General features: G+C 33.1%; 2 protein-coding genes across 4 annotated transcripts; both read right to left on the bottom strand.

Moving 5' to 3' along the window:
- Positions 1–2,669: 2,669 nt before the first annotated feature.
- Positions 2,670–9,561, bottom strand: LOC130657334 (alpha-2Da adrenergic receptor-like). 3 transcript variants are annotated; one of them, XM_057460313.1, is made up of 3 exons: positions 8,337–9,561; positions 7,902–7,984; positions 2,670–5,503 (listed from the first exon to the last, which is right to left on the bottom strand). In XM_057460313.1, the coding sequence occupies exon 3, from the start codon at positions 5,477–5,479 to the stop codon at positions 3,839–3,841; it is 1,641 nt and encodes a 546-aa protein (XP_057316296.1). In that variant the 5' UTR covers positions 5,480–5,503; positions 7,902–7,984; positions 8,337–9,561; the 3' UTR covers positions 2,670–3,838. The 3 variants fall into 3 exon arrangements, with proteins under 3 accessions (XP_057316296.1, XP_057316297.1, XP_057316298.1); XM_057460314.1 differs by lacking the exon at positions 7,902–7,984; XM_057460315.1 differs by lacking the exons at positions 7,902–7,984; positions 8,337–9,561 and adding an exon at positions 6,280–6,417.
- Positions 9,562–11,989: 2,428 nt separating this feature from the next.
- LOC130657981 (uncharacterized) lies at positions 11,990–19,462 on the bottom strand. The gene is made up of 2 exons (XM_057460992.1): positions 17,402–19,462; positions 11,990–14,900 (listed from the first exon to the last, which is right to left on the bottom strand). The coding sequence occupies exons 1-2, from the start codon at positions 17,420–17,422 to the stop codon at positions 12,366–12,368; spliced, it is 2,556 nt and encodes an 851-aa protein (XP_057316975.1). The 5' UTR covers positions 17,423–19,462; the 3' UTR covers positions 11,990–12,365.
- Positions 19,463–19,671: the final 209 nt, after the last annotated feature.

Raw genomic sequence — 19,671 nt, 5'->3', positions numbered from 1 at the left:
AAACCACGCTTAATCTTGTATTTAAAAGACAACGAGTTATCAAGTAATTAATCACGTCTAAAATACGGACCAATATATTTTAACAGGAAATCTATATGGGAATAATTCATTAAAAAGGTCATGCTTTTACACGGTGACACAATGAGAGTGAATTGGATCGATTTCATTATTGCTAGCTATATTGTGTTTTTGTTGGTTATTTTTTACCTTTGGCAGTAGTGAGACACAGCACGATCCTTAAGTAAATAGAATAAAGGGATAAATATTTTTCGCTCGAAAATGTTTTATTACACAGGATAAAATTGAATAGCAGGACTTCTTAGTATCTGAGAAATGATTAAAGTCTTCATAACATAACAAAATACAATAGCACGTTTTGAGTCTTGATATGACTATTTTCATATGCCCTGTAACTGCAAAAGTTTTGAACTTGCTCGTTTACTTTCTCCTAAAATATTACCCGTGTTATGTATGCCAAAATTACTTCGTGCTAACTGTACACGAAATGTGTACGGAAGCCAAAGCTAAGCTAATATAAGTCTAAAGGGCGACCAAAGTGGTGGGTTAATCTGCGCCTAAAGATTAGTCCCTCCCTATATTATTAACAGTCGTATTCTGTCTGCTTCTGCGGACCCCTCACATAGTAAATTTATTATACTAACAGGCGATCAAAAATGCAGGAAATACGTATGACGGGAGAAAATATTAGGACCGGCAAATGTATGCCTTCCTCCACAGGCAATCGGCTAGTTTCTGTTTCGTCTACACTCCCAAAAAATATGGCGCCGCATTTTATTTTAAACCACAGTAAAGTAATTTTATAACCTCGTACTAACAGATAACCAAGCATGCCAGAAGGACCGGTACTGATATTTACGTCGGGAGAAATTTTGTCTATTTTTTTCACAGGCTAACAACTGATGTATATAGTAGCTATATTCTGTCTTTTTGTATGTCAAAATCAAATGGTGTTACGGATTTTAATACATATTTACAAGAAAAATAGCATACAATTAATGTTTATCGATCGAGCTACGATATTCCACTTTGTAAATTATTGCTTTTATTCAGGAAGTAGAATGGCCTAGATATATATGACTACAATTTCCCATACATTTTCCCGCTAACTGCTGTTTGTTTGTGTATCTTTTTTTCTCTTTCAAGTATAGGTTATAGGCATAGGCATTGATGTGTTGGAAACACTGTTATCAATGTGGCTCCTGTGTTATGAATGTATACATTAGGTAATGCACCGGCATTACCCAATTTTCCTCGCATAAAACTGATTGACCAGTATCTGTGATAAAAGCATTTGCTAAAATCGCACGCGCTTTGAACCAAATCACGGATCTTCTGATTTTGACTTGAACTCTAACCGGTAGGCCACGCAGCATGTGGTTTACATGTTCTTTAATATCCAAAAGTTAGAGAGTACATTTTGGTGTGTGATCAAGCAGGTGCTTTTAAGTATTTTTTACAAATTTTAAAATCTGTTTACTAACGATAGTTATAGAACTTGCAATGAGTTCCAAGGATGGAATCGAAGGAGGCTTTGCTTTGTAATCCACGCAACAAGCGCAGTTCCATTGTAAGGCTTGTATAGCTGCTTAAATACCAAGTTATAGATCATTGTAATGTCTGGTAAAGTTGTTTAAAATTTGGATGTAGTCAAATGATCCTCGCGCAAATAATTATATATGAAATACGGTGTTAAGTATAGAAAAACAAAGCAGTGCGCAAAAGTATCTCTCGCAACTTCGGCAAAATTTCGGCTTTTGTATTCACTGATTTTTTACAAATATATGATTCCCTTGTATTAAGTCGTGTGTGACGTGACGTTTAAGCAATATGAAGCATTTTTTAAAATTCAATTTGTGTTTTTATTGCAAGAATATCACAGCGATATTTGCGTAATTATAACAAAAGTGTTCATTGTTTTTGTTTTACGTACAAGAGCTTTCGCAAGTGTCAATATGTTACCTACAAGCTACTTGCGGTGCTGTTACGTGGATTTTATAAAAATGATGACACTGGTAGTGACAGTCTGCTACATAGTATTCTTTATAACGGTAACGATAGCATATCTTCATGGACCAAATTTGTTACCTCCTCAAAATGTCGTCACTTAAGCACCACTCACTTAGCAGTATTTAGTTCTTAATGTGTAGTTAAGTTGGCTTAGAAATTCTTATGCAACTGTACTCAAAATTAGGCTTTATTTTTGAGAGCAAATAAGCTAACATAGTATACAACATAATCTGTTTTCAAAAATTACGCCGAGAATAACAGGGAAACACAAAAAACACTTTATTTGTTTTACGTTGAGATCAAAAATGGACATATTCAATGTGAGCTGTCAAGTATAGAACTAATTATTTGATAGGATCCGTTCGAGACAAAGACGGGGGACAGAACCATGACCGCGTTATGACACGGTGTCATATATATTACTATTGATATAATAACATATTATTCATGTCAGCATGGGTTAGCAAACGTTTACTAGACAGATTGATAATGTGATTTAATCATCAAACAAAGAGATATGGATAAGAATTGATAAATATTTCTGTTTATTTGTCACATATCCTCTTTTCTTCGTTGCAAGATATGACATCATGTGCTCACGTATTTATAAACGTAAACACAACTTTATTGATAAGATCTTGCAAGAATGTATGTTTTTGCTCATTACGAAACTTTATGTCGAAATAACGGCAATAGGTATCACGTAACACGTGTATCGATAAATCAAAAATAGAAATAACAACTTTACGAGTAATAGAAAGTGCAATAAATTCAACAAAAGATAAACACTGAAAAAATAAGACATAACAAAATAAACAGTAAAATTCCTTACCCTTTCTGCCAAAAAGTTTATTGTTTGATTCACTGAAGCGAGTAAAAATTATATCAATTTGTTAGTTTCACATAAAAAGCAGACATAAAAAAAGATCGCGAAATAATAGACGCGTGCGTTTATTGTATTACGGAATTCTTTCCTGCATTTATTTTCGACGGCGACGATAGATTGGAGAGAAAAGAAACACAAACTGTTGTCAATTGAGATTCATCTTGTTTGCTTTTTGTTTTTGCTGGTAAACGAGAAAAGTGTGCGTTGCCGAAAAAAAATACAACGAAAAAATTCCGAAATACTACAAATGCACGTGTCTAGTGTCTACTGTTGTCTATTTTTTCTGCTTCGAAATGAAATTAACAAATTGAAATAAATTTTCCCCGTTTGAACGAAATCAACAATAAAATTTTTGATAAAAATATTAATTTTTATCAAAAAGTTTATTGTTGATTTTTATATTTTATATTATGATTTATTTTGTAACTCCTTTTTATTATTTTTCAGTCTCTTAATTCAAATTATCGTACTTTTCAAAGTTTTTACGGCAGACGCATGTCGCAGTATTTAGAGACATGAGTCAATGGGTCGTAAAAAAATGCACGAGTTTGCTGCCCTTTTTACACTGCATTGCGTGCGTCCACTTGTGTTACTGATCCGCGTGACAGACAGACGTATACAGGTATTATAATATTGACTAGTTGGTAGCCCGTGGAGAAATCCACGGGTTCGCTCGTTCTTTTTATATCGCATTGCGGGCGGCTCGCTACTTGCAGTACCATTTTGCGTGACAGACAGACGCATATGAGTATTATAATAAAGATGTTTGTATGCCTCACATTTGAATGAGTTTACTAAAAGGGTACAAAACGAGTTCAACCAATGGAAGATTATCTATTTGTACTTTTTTTCTATTAAAAATTTAAAATAGTTACATTAATACGTAATTTTGCTAAAGAACAAGAGTGATGGATAATTTCTTTGTTAGAATAATATATGTGTTTCTCGGACTTCTTTTAGATCGTATAAATGTTCGTAATCTTCAAAATTAAAAGTATGATCCTCAAACATCCTTGAAAAAGCTATCCTTCGACTCTCGACTTTCTGTTGTCTCTCTCTTCTTTTCACAGAACAGTTTTCTCGCAACTGTTGTCTCTCATAGAGGTTTTTTCTCGGCAATGAAACTTTTCTTGTGACTCGCTTAAAAATTGAAACGAATATTTCTTTATAAGCCGCACGAAAATGTTTATTAAATCCTCCGTAAATCCAGGAGTTTGCCATCGAGTTAAAGTGTGTTAAAATCGAGAAGATTAATGCTAAAGAAGGTGGAATCGGGCCTTTGTTTATATCAAAATCCTGCCAGATATAAATAACCTGAGTAGGCAAGGCAAAAATGGCAAATACCACAACGACTGTTGTGAACATCTTTAAGGTACGCATCGTTTGCTTATATCGGATTTGTGACACCTCACTTTTAAAATCTGGTCTGTGGAATGCACTAATTTTTTTTGTTATGTTTTTAATTTTATCCAATGTGATGCTCTTTCTCATACCTCTACTTGATTGGTTTACCTTTTTATTCCTCATCAACTTGTAGTTGTTATTTTTAGCATCTTGTAATGAACTAAAGGAGGCGGTTCTTTTGTTCTCACCTTTTTCTTTTAGTAAGTCAATCGATAAATGTCTGGTTTGGAACCTTTTCTGATGCAGGAGTTTGTTCGCTGCAGATTCGTTTTGTAAAAAGTCTGGTGTACTTGTATTAGTGCTGTCAATGGTCACACTCTCTATATCTGAAAATTCGCTGTTTCTAACACTTATGGCGTTGTGACTGCTCGACTGACTATAAGACACTTTTTCATTTAAATGTTCCCAATTGTTAGTCTTGCTTTCCCAACCCATTTTATTTTCAAACGCCTCGCTCATTTCTATCATCTTTTTGTTCTGGCTTTTAATCGTCGTCCATGCTAACGAGTATAACACAGCCATGATTATTAATGGCAGACCGTACTGTAAAGAAAACAGTACCAAAGTGTATGCTTTTTGTTCAGGTGTGCCATACCATGATTCATAACAATACGCGATTTCGGTTCCACTTTCGTAAAACACTTCGTGTTTCAAATGATAGGCATATGGAATTATCGATAATATCGATAAAATATGCGCGAATAAAATCATTACGCACACTCGCCTTTTTGATATGCGATACTTCACATGGCAAATAGCTATGTATCTCTCAATAGCTATGAGGACTAACGTAAATATATTTGTATTGTTGCTATACGTTGCTAGGGGCAAAATAATTTTGCATCCCACCCTTCCGAACTGATAGGACGCAGTATTTTGATGAATTAGCGTGAAGGGAATACCAAACAGAGGCGTCATAATATCGCATGCAGCTAAATTGAAAATCAGGAGATTCACCTCCGTCCATAGTTTCTTGTTTTTCAAAATGGCAGCAATGATAAGAGTATTTCCAAATAAACAAACCAATAAAATGACGGAGAAAAGAATGATCTTCACTAACTTGTATGTTGTCATCTCGCTTGTGACGTCACCAACACTATTTTGCAATGTTGCGGTCGTAGTGTTTGTTGGTGAAATTGTTGGCATGGTAACAAACGACATTGTTTTGATAACTGATTAGAGTGTCTAGAGAGACGATGAAATAAAATTTACATATTTTGATAGTACTTTTATATAATAATAACCATTCAGGGTCTAAAAGACCTTGGGGACGTGAATGTCGGAAACTTTCGCGAAAAATTTGGCGATTTTAAGTTTTTTAGTAAAACTAAATTCACACAAACTGTGGATGTTAACGCGAAATTAAGTTTGCCAGAAGTTTTATTTTTTTAAGTCTTTAACCTTAAACGATATGTCGTGATAATGACTCCGAACTTGGAGAAAAATCTATTTTTATCCTTCTAGCTCTAGAATAACTTTCTACCATAGATGTAAAAATTAAACTTGTCGAAAACGCGGAAGTTTTTTGAATTTCACTAAGTTTGCCATATGTGAATTTATCCCTTTAAAATCACAAATACAATTTTCCTCCTGTAAAAAAAACAAACACAAAACAATAAAATAAGAACATAAAATAAAAATAAGTATTAAAATCATAGAACATTGTGAGACCATGAAAGCTAGTATTTGAAGATTAAAACCTTTTCCAAAACAATCGTCTAATCTTACTCACTTGTTGACAGCCGTTATGTACAAACGTTTCTAGGTTTCTCTATCTGGTTAAGATTTCTGAACTTGATTTTATCTTTAAAATTACTACAGCCATTTGTATAGCAATGTCAAAGTTATCATAAAATCCTATTAAAGAGGCTGTCAAATTTAATGTTTGGTCATTCATGATTGGATTACATCACTCATCGAAGTATACATAATCACACCTTACTTCGTATGTGTGACCTCACCTTATTGCAGGACTTGTGGGTAACACGTTATCCAATAAAACAGACTAACTGAGTAAATTTCGCCTTGATTAGTATTTGATTTCATTTTAAATACTTCCTTTAAAAAATTCTGATACCTTCACGTGATGAGATTGCTGCAGAAGAGCTAAAAAAGACTGTACGTGCTCACACTAACTTAAATAAAATGTTTAAGAAACAGTACAATTTATGTAGCTGTGGTGCAGCACTACATCCTAGTTCTAAAAAAATGACAATTTCTTCAGTAATGAATAACTTCAAGGTTTCATCCCAAATCAGAAAAGTACGTAATAGCTCTATTTTGAACACCATACTGAAATACGCAGCGTATGCTAGAAACAGAGATATTTATAAATAGTGCTAATATTTGAATTGTCTTTTATTACAAGCAGTACGATTTTTTATTTAGTAAGTGATTTCATTATCAAATAAATTCCTTGGAAATCATATTTGAGTTTCAGTTATTAGATTTGTAGAAACTTCAAACTTAGGCAGCTTCTGTACACTGAGATTTATTTTTGCGAAGTCTTCGTAAAGTCTTCGCAAAGTTTTCGCAAAGTTTTCGCAAAATCTTCGCAAAATCTTTGCAAAATCTTCACAAAGTCTTCGCAAAGTGTTCGCAAAGTTTTCGCAAAATCTTCGCAAAATCTTCGCAAAATCTTCGCAAAATCTTCGCAAAGTCTTCGCAAAGTCTTCGCAAAGAATGACATTAAAAACCATTTATAAAAATGCGCAAAATTTGTAAAACTAGAATTAACCAACCATATATTATTTCTTTGTAACTTGTTTTAATATATCACACTACTCTATATAAAACAATTTTAACTTCCCTGCATATCTTCTTAAAAGTTATTGTTACTGTCTATATTTAAACAAAAGTATTCCTTCGTTTTCTTTTCTTTTTCTCTTACACTCCAAAACTTCAGTTGAATTGATCATAACGAGTTTGTTTTGTTATCTTAAATTTAAATATTTCTCCAATATAATTTTTTTATCATCAATTTGAATTTCTAAGGAAGTTGTAAATTATGTCTGTTGAAGAAAATTATAACTGTTGTCATTTTTGTAGTCATCATGTGAAATACAAACAATAAATATTTCCACTCTTAAAACATTTTTTACCGTTTTCTAAACCGGGTTTCAAATAATCAAAGTTAAGATGAGAAAGATTTACATTTGCATCCAAATACTGGTTTTGTTAACTAAAGAATCCTCTAATAAAAACCTAACTTTAGAACATCCGTTAATAATTCGTACAAGCCTATCTACACTAGATATAAAACGGCTTTAAAGTGGGACCTTTTAAAGCCTCGAATAGTCTGTGTCTTTAGAATATAGGACTTCAGAAGAATCACTAATGACTACTTAAATAATATGTGGGAAAAAAATCGTCACCTATAAAACATTTCGTCGCTTTTATCAATTTTTCAAAATTCTTGTTTCCGTTTTTTCCAACAACTCAAATTGTTATTTGAAGTGACTATTCTAACGCATAATTCTTCAAACTAATTTTTTTTCATGTCCGTGAGACAAAACTTTCGGTACCCTCGAAAGGTTCCTTTACTTTTGTCCGACATTATTTGTTCGATACGTATAGGACTTACCAATCGAAACCCTTTCCTCCAAGCTTCAGCTACATCTAATTAATATCTTCTGCAACCAGCCCCATGATCATCTTTATGATATACTGCAAATATTTTGAGAATCCAATATAGACAACATAATCACCACGTGCTTTCCGTTTACCGCCATTTTTATGCTTAGCAACAAAATATTAGAACTTATGTAACTGACAAGTTAGCTATTTATAACTTTAACAAATTTTGTGCTTTAATAGGGTGAAAGATAAAAACCTTTGAAGGAGAAAGAGAAATTAAATCATGTTTCATTGACTGTCTAAAGGGTTGCCTTTTTGGTCCTCTTTTTGAATGTTCACATAGTATTGAAGGCTGGCGTAAAGGGTAAGATCAAAAATATTTAAAAACATAAATTAATTAAAAAAAAATTGTATGAATGACGCGAAGAATAAAATTGCATACTTTTCACTGCTAATAATTTTTCTTAGAACTATATAGTTCCAAGCTTCTTTTTCTTGAAATTTTGTTATTCTATAAATCACTTTATCAACTTAACAACTTTATCTTCTGTCCCCTCACAACAAAATTTTTACTTTCCACTAATTCATCCCTGAATCAATTAGACTTGATAAAAAAAATCTAGCTAACATATGTTAATTCTTCGTAAATCTTAAAACTGAATACCGCAGTATACATAGTATTTCGTTTTTCTATCATTCTACAAACAGATACTGTAAACATGAAATACATTAAATTTAAAGACTGTTTTTTCAACCTCGTATCCAGTCCCCTTTCGACTTTGTTATGTCGGAAAACATGCAACATTGACGTATAAAAGACGCAATGAATAGTCCTGAACTGGATATGTTTGCAATTTTACTCGTGACAAAAAGACCCGCCAAATTTTCATCCCAAATTAAAATATTTAAGATTTGTTGAGGAATCCTGGGAATCAGGTTGACTACTCATACTAATATTTTCAAGCAGTGCAATGTAAATGCGAATATGATGAATAACCCTATATAAAAATCCAATTTAGGTTCCTAAACATCAAAACGCTGTATTGCTAGGTGAAAAACTCGTCCAGTTTTGGTCAGAATAAGCTCAATTATCGTTTCCAATAAAGTAGGCAAGCTATTGTTGGTCAAAAGCAAGCACAGTGCTATTATTAGACAGTTGCGGATGTTGTAAAAGATTTTGGTTGATCACATAAAAAAGTCCTGCAAACTGAACCATGTAATCAATTCCGTCAACAAAATATTTTGAAATTTAAATACTTTAAAAACCACCATACTAATAATACCGATTCAGATATACTCTTGTCTTTAAAAACGTTCACTAATTTTAGTTTGTCTGGTTGTAACAAAATAATTATGAACAAACAAAGTATTTTCACAAAGACATGCACTTTAAATGGCAGTGCCAATTCAATACTTATGTGATATAATGTTACATTTTTCATTTGTTTTTTGTGTTTCCAAAACCATAAAAAATTTTAAACATAATCAATATATTTTCTTGGATTACGTTTTCCTGACTCCTCCCTCGAAAACATTTTCAATAATCTTAATCCCAACCTATTGCTGAAAACTAAAACATGTTCTGTGGTGGAGAATATCTTGAGCAGGCTTAAACGGAGCAAAAATATCCGCATTGCTACTGGAGTAGGGGGACGCAACGGATGCTGGGACGAATAATGTAAACTCTTCTTTTTAGTTCTCATGGTGCCTTTCCTACTGCAACCTGGCTTAACATCGAGTAAAAACATGTCAGTGATATTGTCCAAACTCAACATATTTCATTAGAGTTTCCTGTGCGGTTTTGTATCAAGGCAACGGACACATTTCACGTTTTGGTAGTAAAAACATATGTACCTTAATTGTACAGTAATTAAGACAAAATAACAAATATTTTTAAGAACGGAAGTCCTTATACGCCACAGAATGTATAATATTATTTTAAAGTACAGAAATTCACAAAAATAGTTTTGTGTACGCAGTAAGCACAATCCCCTATAGAAATGTTGATAATGAAAATTAACAAGTATTAGTGCATCATAAAAATTTTAGTTCTAAATGTTTAGTCAAATATTTATTCAAGTACTTGATTTTTGCAAGTTTCCAACTTAGTGATTCGCCTGTAATTACAATTTAGTGATATGCCTTTTCTGTTCTGAGGAAATCTCTGTTTATTGTCGACAGATTAGATTGTAGTAAAGTGATATACATTTTATTGTGCACGGTAGTTACGGTTTGTACTGCTATTGAAGCAAACCCTAAAACATTATTATCTGGTAAAAGGTACCTTCCTCAACAAGACTAAGTACGTATAACAAAAACTGAGTTCAAAAAATCAATGTTACTTAAAGACGATTTTTAAGACAGAAAAATATCAGTGCATGAAAGACAAAAAATAGGTAAGAATTACACTGTCGAAGATTTATAAATTATTATGCATATAAACACACACGAGTAGCTAATAAGCACCAAATAAGATACTTACGGGATAGATTTGTACAGCTTTTGATAAAAGAAAACATTAAATCCGTTATACTCACACTTTCATATTTTCGTATAAAAATAACTTGCTGTATTTCTGACGTATTTTACCAATATAAATGCCAAACTTGTTTTTTAAAAATACAATAAAATACAATGAAGAATGAGCAAGAGATTACAAAATTATTTGTGTTACATGAAACCTCCTTAAGTGGGACCTGACATTCTTAATCTCTTTGTGTTTCCTGTTCAACGCCTTTGTTAAACCACATTCAACGAATGTCATACAACGATCCTCAAATTAACGCTCTTTTAACATAACTGACATTTAAACAAAATGTTCTGCCTTAAAAGGCGCAATATTTATATTTTTCTAACCTAAATTATCACCTCAACGTACACGAGAAATCTTTTAAAGCAAAGAGATACAATTTTATCTTCTATTTCTTCCTTTCTTGACTTCCAGGTAAATGGTGATGAGAATCCACCAAGGAATGTGTGTATTGACAAGGCGTTATCTGTTCTCTATATGGTTTAGTAGTAAGTAGTTATGTAGCAATTAAATTAGTTGAGTCATTTAAAAATAAAGTTTTTTAGAAATGTTTAAGTTACTGCGTCTCATGAAATGGAAGCAAACGGTGCAAACACCAGCCTGGTATAAATATGCCCCTCATTGTCGTTTGGGGTTGCGAATCATATTAGTAAACTCTTGTCGTGTACGTTATTCCTGACCCAAATAAAAGTAAGATATATAATATTAAGCTGAAAACAGATTTTTACCTCTACTAAACTTTCTGTTTCGTCGTATTTTATAACCTAATCCGAAGTAAACTATGCAAATTATGTCATCTTATTGCGGGTCATAAAAACAGAATCTGTTTCCCGCCGCTCTGACATTCAAGAATAAAACCAATCCTCAACTAAGCTTATAAAAGTAAACAGGTGAAATTGATTTTGTATTTATTTGTTTATTTATTTAGGGGGAACTTTGTTTGTATTGTTTGTTTTGTATTACTGTCAAACTGAACTTAAAAGACTACAACAACATTGATTTTGTCTGAAATTAGTCTGATAAAACATATTAGTTTCTTGTACAAATAAAAATGGCCGACAAATTAAAACAAAATAGATATTTTAACCTAAAATAAATTTTGAGTTTAAGGGCGGTATCCTCTAAAGTCTTCTTCACCGCAGCTTCCAGCGTACGGGCGCCGGTGCTCAATATTTCTAATCTCAAAAGCGCGGGAATTTCAAAAAGGTAAACAAATATGGCTGCCTTAAATAGAAGACAGCTGTTATTCCTAGTAATCTTACGTTGGATAAAATCGAACAAAAATGTGTCTCTAATTCGAAACGCAATGCTAAATAATTTCGCAACTTCGTTCCCAGCGCCTGTTGTTTCTTTGTTAGATATATTGGGACGGCGAGACGAACATCCTTGAAATGTGACTTTTTGTTAGTCCTGGATAGGAAAATAGATATTCCGCCCACACACTCGCTCGTATGTATGAACAACAGTTTGAATAAGAAAAGGCGCAGCGAGAAACACGCCCACATTCCTGAAATTAGCCTCACAATCAGTTCTCTTTTTTACTCCTGAAGAACGTTAAAGCAAAATTTATTTTAAAAATTAATATTTTTTCGTTCTTTTGAAAAAAGGGTTAAAGTCAGTAAATAAATTGTTTCTATACAGCGCGATCTGGGCTTATCTCGTCATGACGTAGAAAGCGCTGATATAAGCATTTTGTATCGTGTTAAACATGAAAGGAACCTCGAGGGTATAAGTTGAAAATCTTTATGGTCAGTACATTAATTATTAGCAACTGTGGCAAAAAATACGATAAACCAGTTTTTTGCATCATTTTAGCTAATATTATTTTTTTTTGAGAAGGCAAACTAACTTAAACCTGAAAATAGATATTTATGAATTTTTAATAACAAGTTTGAATCGTATTATAAAAAAAAACATAATTTATCACATAAACCTAATTTACTAGTAACAGTATCCCCATGGATGCTTTAACCACCCTTTTCCAATCTCGCAATAAGCTAAAACAGCTTCTTTATCAGAAGTTACTAAATTCACATCTTCGAGAAAGAAATGAGGTACATTGCCTCTTGTCTCCATATACAATTGCAGTCTGCTTAGAATCTTTGAACTCCAAGCTTTGTCATCATATCCTTCCAGGGAAGTGTTACCGTTCTCCGTTTCGTTAACCACTACATGTAGAAGACATGTTTTCAGTAAGTAACTGGAAATGAAATGCTTCGGCGTTGCCTGTAAGGGACAAATTTTTTCATCTCGAATGAATTTAACAAGTTTGTAACCAGATCGAGCACTCTCTGGTAACATTTGCAATATTTTTGCCTCAACATTGGAAAACGAGGATCTCCATAGAACGTCTTGTCTTTCATTGTAACCATCATTTGCTCGTTTAGCCACCAATGATATCTGCTTCAAAACATCGCCCATGTTTAGGTGATCGCTGATTATTTTTAAACAGGGGGACTGTATCACGTCTTTGTTTATGAAAAATGTTGGAACAAGATCGATTGAAATCACCTGATTTTTATAGTTCCTTCCATTCCATATAAGTTTAATTGTGGATATTAACTCTCCGGTAGTATATTCGTTATACCCTGTCAGGTGAAGATCTTTCCAAATTTCAATGTCAGACATCGCTGTAGCAAATGCATCGAAGAAGTGAGAACCAACGTAATTGACAGAAAGGTAAAACTCTTGGTTTATTTCTTGCAATAAAAACGTACAGTCAACTCCCTGCGTATTTTCAATTCTTAGGTTGACATATCCAGGTAACACATCGCTTTCCAATAACGTAACCTGTAAACGGGAGGACAAATGTTCCAAGTTACACAAAAAGTCAATTTCATCAAGTACTCCAACTTTTGTATCCTCTGCATTACTTCCGGAAAGAACTGGAACGAAACATAGTTTTTCGTCCCTTCGTCTAACAAGATCGGCAATCCGATTCATCAGTTCTGTTACTTCGTTCTTTATTTCTTTATTTTCAGTTTTACGCAATTTTTCTAGGTCGTAGAATCTTCTTAAGTTTGACATATTTCCTTTAATTTTCTCTTCCTCGGCAGTAACTTTAATTTTTTCGTCCAACCACTTTTTGTATTTTCTCTTGCTTAACTCAAAGCGTTTCGTTTCTGCAGCTATTGTGTTAAATAACTCTTCTTTCATTTGTATTGTGCGAGTAACATTGGAATGATCGTTGATGTCTGTCACTGACAGTAATCTGTTATATAAAGCACTATTGACATTGTGAAGTGGATATAACATGTTAACAATGTCTATACGACCTGTTGCGGCAGCACAAACAAGTGGGATATCACCAAAATGATCTTTAGCATGTATGTCAGCATCTGATTTGCTCAGCAGAAATTTAATAACACTAGAATCATGCAGTATTGATGCATAATGCATACTGGATAGCTCAAGTTTATCTTTGAGGTTGATGTTTGCTCCGTTGGATAGGAGTATATCACAACAAGCCTTAGATCCTTTAATCACTGCATAAATTAAAGGAGATCTTAAATAATTATCTCGTTCGTCTATACTTATTGATTTAAGATTACAAAGGTAGTTTAAGATGTCAGAGATATCATCAAGCAAAAAGTTAGCACAGCTATGTAGTGGTGAAAGTCCAAAGTTGTTTTTGCGAGACCAGTTTAGACTACTTTGAACAAGCGTTTTTGTTATAGTTAAACTTCGTGTCGCTGATATGTTGAAGAAAAGGTAACGGTTTAAAAGTGAATTACCATAGCCATCAATGACATTTAAATCACCACCATATGCCTCCAATAGTTTCAAACATTTTCCAAAATCTTTTTCGTTGTCGTGCAGTACAGTTGTAATAGAGAGTAAAGCTGAATTGATTTCATCACTACTGATCTTTCCCGTCCTGAGCATTACCTCCACGGAAGATAGCAACAACATATTTACAGCTGCAGTGAAAGGCGTTATACCATGGTGATCTTTCGCAGTAATATCAGCTCCAAGATCCATTATGAATTTAATAAGGGAGCAGCTACAGTCAGAACCTCTTTCATAGTGAAACTCGTGGTCGTTTATCACTTCATGGAGAATTGTAAATCCATGTGGTTTCATTCTCCCAAATATTACACCTTTAGGATCAAGAATTATACTTAAAGACTTCATACAAATGTAAGATAGGTCAAGTCTAAAGTAATCTATGTGCATTCTGTATGAAAGAACATCAGTCACAGTAGAATTTTCACGATCTTTGATGGTTTGCCTGACCTTTAACTGGTTGTATTTTAAAAGAACGTCGTATTCTTTTTGTGACAGAATCTCTTGCCAATGCGAATCCTCACTTAATTTCTTCCTTAAAAGAGCAGATTTAATTGCATATCTCATCAAATCTTCAGCAACACGATCTGTATCTATCTCTTTAAAATGTTTTATTGTTGGAAAATTGATGTTTATGTATCCTCTACAAAAAGCTTTCACTGCATCCATGATTTTTTGTTGAAGGTTAATCTAAAAATAGAAATATTGTGTATATAGATTGTCATCTTTTTGAGTTTGGTTTTGAGCACTTTGTAGTTTTGAAGCAGATGGTAAAAATATTTTATAAGAATAATTAACTTGAGCTAAAAAAAGGAAAATTTGATTAGTAGGTTATTTGCAAGAACCAATTGTAGTAGTAGTTACTGTGAACTATTAAATTGGAAACTCTCCCTCTCTCTTATAAGAAAGACAGCCTTTAATTTCTCTCCTAGTCATTAACAGACCCAAATATAGGCAATGTCTCATTTATTTGTCCCTGGTGTTTAAATTCCCAGAATTATTTAACTTGACGAAAGACCAAAAAGGGGTAGGGATACTGTTGATGGTTTTATGAACAGCTAGCTGTAACCCTTGACGCAATGTATTGCGAAGGACCCAATTTACTTCGTCCTGCAAACAAATACATAAATGGGACATTTTTGAGATCACACGATCTACAAACTTGTCAATGTGTCCGCGGTAGATTTAGGATCAAATTGTCGTTGATTATAAGGGTATGGTTTATAATTAAATGGATAAATTTAATGTTAGATTTGGTAGAGTGAGAACTAGTTAGTATGGTCACGATATTCTTGACCATTCCTGAAAATTTGCGGTTAGCAGCTACTAAAAAATACAATGTTTTGTTTAAGTTTATATTTTGTTATTTTGTAGTTAATGGAACTTATATATAAATAAAGTGTGAAGACCTTATTAGTGGCGAAAAAATAGATATAAAATAACAAAAAATCTAAAAAAAATTTCAAAACCTAGTATTTTCTTGACCTGGGATGCTATTTTTCATGGAGTAGGCAGTTTCAAAAGATTAGTGCAGATATCAGGCCTGTTTGGATAAACGTTCTTTATTTTACTTAATATATCAGTTTACCAACGATTAATCACAAAAAATGTCTATCTACATTATGAGCACAACTCTGGCGATGATGGCACCATTCACCTTTTGTGCCAGCTTCTAAACTTATATTGTTTTCTCGTAAATAATGTTTTGCTAAAAAGCAACAATATTGAAGAATATAGTAAGTAAGTAAGTGAAGGGAAGTTTTAATGTCCTCCAGAACTCCATCCTAATGGCTGGCTCTTTCTCAACTCCCACTGTAACTATGTTACATTACTGTTAGAGATACGTAAGCATTGCTCTAACTTACTTGTCTGTCACACAAGTTAGTTGGCGGTCAGTATATGGCACCAAATGGGATTACAACACTACATTAAAAGTGCGACAGAGTGGAGACTTGAACTTGAAACCTTATGATTACAAGTCAAATGCGCTACGACTACACCATCTCTGCCGAGGTGGTTTATTATCCTTATGTGATTTTGTTGAATTTAACCTGCTATATACTATTGCATTCAGCCCAGAAATCATATATGTCAATGTGAGATTTTATAATCAAAATTGCGGAACAATAGACACACTTTTAGCACCTTTTAAATATTTCACTTTTTAATTTTTTTCACCTTACTTGACAATTCAATCTTTCCTTTATTTGATACAGCATCAGTTAATGTTTCACAACAAAAACAAAATTATTAGAGATCCTAAGGTTAACACTTTTCAGAAATAGTGTTTATGAAAGGAGAACAATTTGAAAGTTCCGAAGTATAACTTTCTGCATAATTCACCATATTAATAAGAATCTTTTTAATAAAAACAAAAACAAAAACTAGCTAGTTTATTAAGTCAATGTGATTGGCTACATAACTCTATAGCAGCGTCTGTCAAACTTCATCATCTTGTACTCGTAATAAAAAATTCTATAGACCCTGGGTTTCAAGTCGAGCCTATTACCTAATTGTAAATAGTAATTGGTATAATTGGCATGCATGGTATAATTAATAAATTTAGACTTAACAAAATTTGTGTATTGACTGTACCACTATCAAATTACGTGATTGCAATTCCTAAAACTATAGCTATAAACTGTGAGATACTAGTAGTAATGAGGTTAAAACTTTGAAACCTCTAATATTTTCTTATTTTGCAACTTTGGGTTAAGAAGTCTCTAAAAAAGCATTAAGTAGCAAAAAACAAAATTTACCCGCAAGCCAAGTCATTATGATCTTAACTAAAAACACGTGTTCTTAGAAATATTGCAACGTCACACCAAAATTGATGATGTCAGCAACTTATCAGTTTGACAAAGAGGGCCATGTTTAGTCAAAAGTTTTTAAGCTGTTCAAATCCATTAGATGAAAACAAACAAAACGAAAGTTACTTTTACCAAGAATGATACCGCATTATTATATTATATTTACTGAGGTAATGAGGAAGCCGTAACTGCTGTCTGGACTGACTTTATGTAGCATTATTTTAGGTTGAGAATATATAGGTAGAAAGGTCAGAAATATAGTTGTTAGACAAGTCAAAAAACAACGAGCTGTTTCTTAAAGCGACCAAAAGCCTCGTGTGATTAAAAAACAACAGAAATTATATGAGAACGAAAAAAATAATTGTTTATTATGCAATTTACCTGGACAACTTGACTCAACATTTAAATCCAACTCTTTCTGTGAATATGTTTCTAAGCGGTTTATTTTATTACAAAGAAGTTTTTAAAGTTTCGTTATAAATTATAAACTTGCAACCATTGTTTGTTGATTCATTAAATAAAAGAATTGTTTTCCATAGCCCATTACGGTATTCGATTACTCACCGTTTTTGTTTTTTTTTTGATAGGAAAATGATAGTGAGAAAAAGTTGTTCTATTTTCCTAGTACACATTGTAAGTAAAGATATTACTACAACGTAAGTGATACTGCAAAACTGACTGTGAATAGATACGCGTTGCTCATGCTTAATATTTGAACGTTTACCAAAACTCATCTTGCAAAAGATATGATACGGGTATTAATATAGGAGATTAGATCAACCTCGATCCCAGGACAAGTTGTCTCTTTTGTCAGGCCTATCAATAAGCGCAGCGCTGATCAGAGACAAAAGGCCCTGGGAACGAGGTTGGAGATTAGATGTAACACCAACTATCGCACCCCAAATTGAGATTACAGGTAAACCATGTCGCATATCTGGATTTGGCGAGTAGTACAAGTATGAACTGCCATAGCAATGGAAAAAAATGTTCTGAGGGGGAAGGAAAATGCAAGAAAAATCTGTGCAATGTATTGAGAAAACCAATGCAGTTGGACATGCAAAAGTATTCATATCTTATATAATAATACGGAAACTATATCTGTCTGTCTGAAACAGGCAAAGTCGATTACATTTTCTACAATCTTATTGAAAAGCGCCTATAAAACATCCCCTAAAAATCATGTTCCGTATTTTGTAAAAAATTTGTTTACATATTTAATTGCCTCAACAAGTCATGTGATAAATAAAACGAGTTAATTAGCTATTGTATGGGAATGTAAATGTTTTGTGTTTTTTAACCAATTTAATTTGTTTCGTTATAAATTTATGCACGGAATGTCACGGGAAATTATTGTTATTGAAGATATTAATTTAGTTTTTCTGTTCAGTATTCATATTACTGCAGAAAGTCATTTCTTGAACATGATAGTTTAGTAGGCGACGTTTCGGGAGATCCTTCTCCCATCATTGGACTAAGTTAAATGATGTTGAGCATATATTTATATAACTGCAGAGGATCGAAATTCATAAAAATTAACCAATCAAGAACAAGCTGATAATTACAGTTAATTACGGTAATTAACAATTTTGGACCTAGCTAGAGATAACTACTTCTTCTGTAGGGCTGGTAACCAAATCTCAGAAAGTTGATACAAGATGCTGCTTGTGTTTGTCACGTTCTACACTGTTGGTGGTTTCTTTTATCTTCCTAGGCGTTGTTCTGGATTCTCTGTCAATGACTTTCTTCTCATCCCAATTAAACTGATGACTTCTGCTTCAGCTGTGGTCCGCAATTTCGTTTTTCTTCACATCTCCGTTTCTCACTGCGCGCATATGTTCTTGAACTTGTTGCTTGAACTTTCTTTTTGTTTCGCCTGTATATGCAGTATACATAGGCAAAACGAAACAAAACAAAAACAAACAAAAAAACCCGCCTAAATGAAACCTGAATGAATGATCTAATAACAATTTCAAATCGTTTTATAAAAAGGATAATCAAAATTTATTAAAGGGGCTACGAAACGATTTAATAAGCTCAATGTCCGGATTTTTCGAAAATTAGCGTGTACCTTAAGGGCAGAAATTTTCGCGGGCAGAAATTTTCGCGATTTTTCACGATTTTGGCCCCTTTTCGCGACAATTTCTGCCCGGTAAGAAATTTAACCTAAAATTCGCAAAAGTTATTATCGCGAAAAATCACCTTTCTCTAAAAATCGCGAAAGTTTTTCCCAAGCTTTAAAACACGTAAACTGTTAAATAACAAGGGCTCCGAGGACAAGGGTAAAAATAATAGAATCACAACGAAAAAAATTAATCAGCCCGAAAGTTGGTTATGCTCTAAAAATGGCTCCAATGCCCTTCTTAAAGTAATAAACGGACCACTCAAAAGGTCAAAATGCAAGAGATTATACACACCTTAGAACCACATAGACGTCTAGAGAACCTGTTATGAATAATTCATTTTTTATGATAAATTTTCTAATTTTTTATTTTTATTTTCGAAAAAAAAAATTTCCTTTAGCATTCTTTTTGACGGTAAAATAGGCTATGGTCTGTAAAATATATTTAATATCTGTAAACTAAAATCGAAAGTTTGTTTTGACGAGGGAACAGAGACAAGACGAGGAGCTGTATGTATTAAAAAATGCTAAT

This window comes from Hydractinia symbiolongicarpus, chromosome 9 (assembly GCF_029227915.1).
Source record: "Hydractinia symbiolongicarpus strain clone_291-10 chromosome 9, HSymV2.1, whole genome shotgun sequence".
NCBI classification, from domain to species: Eukaryota; Metazoa; Cnidaria; class Hydrozoa; order Anthoathecata; family Hydractiniidae; genus Hydractinia; species Hydractinia symbiolongicarpus.
This window is presented reverse-complemented; position numbering and strand designations above follow the sequence as displayed.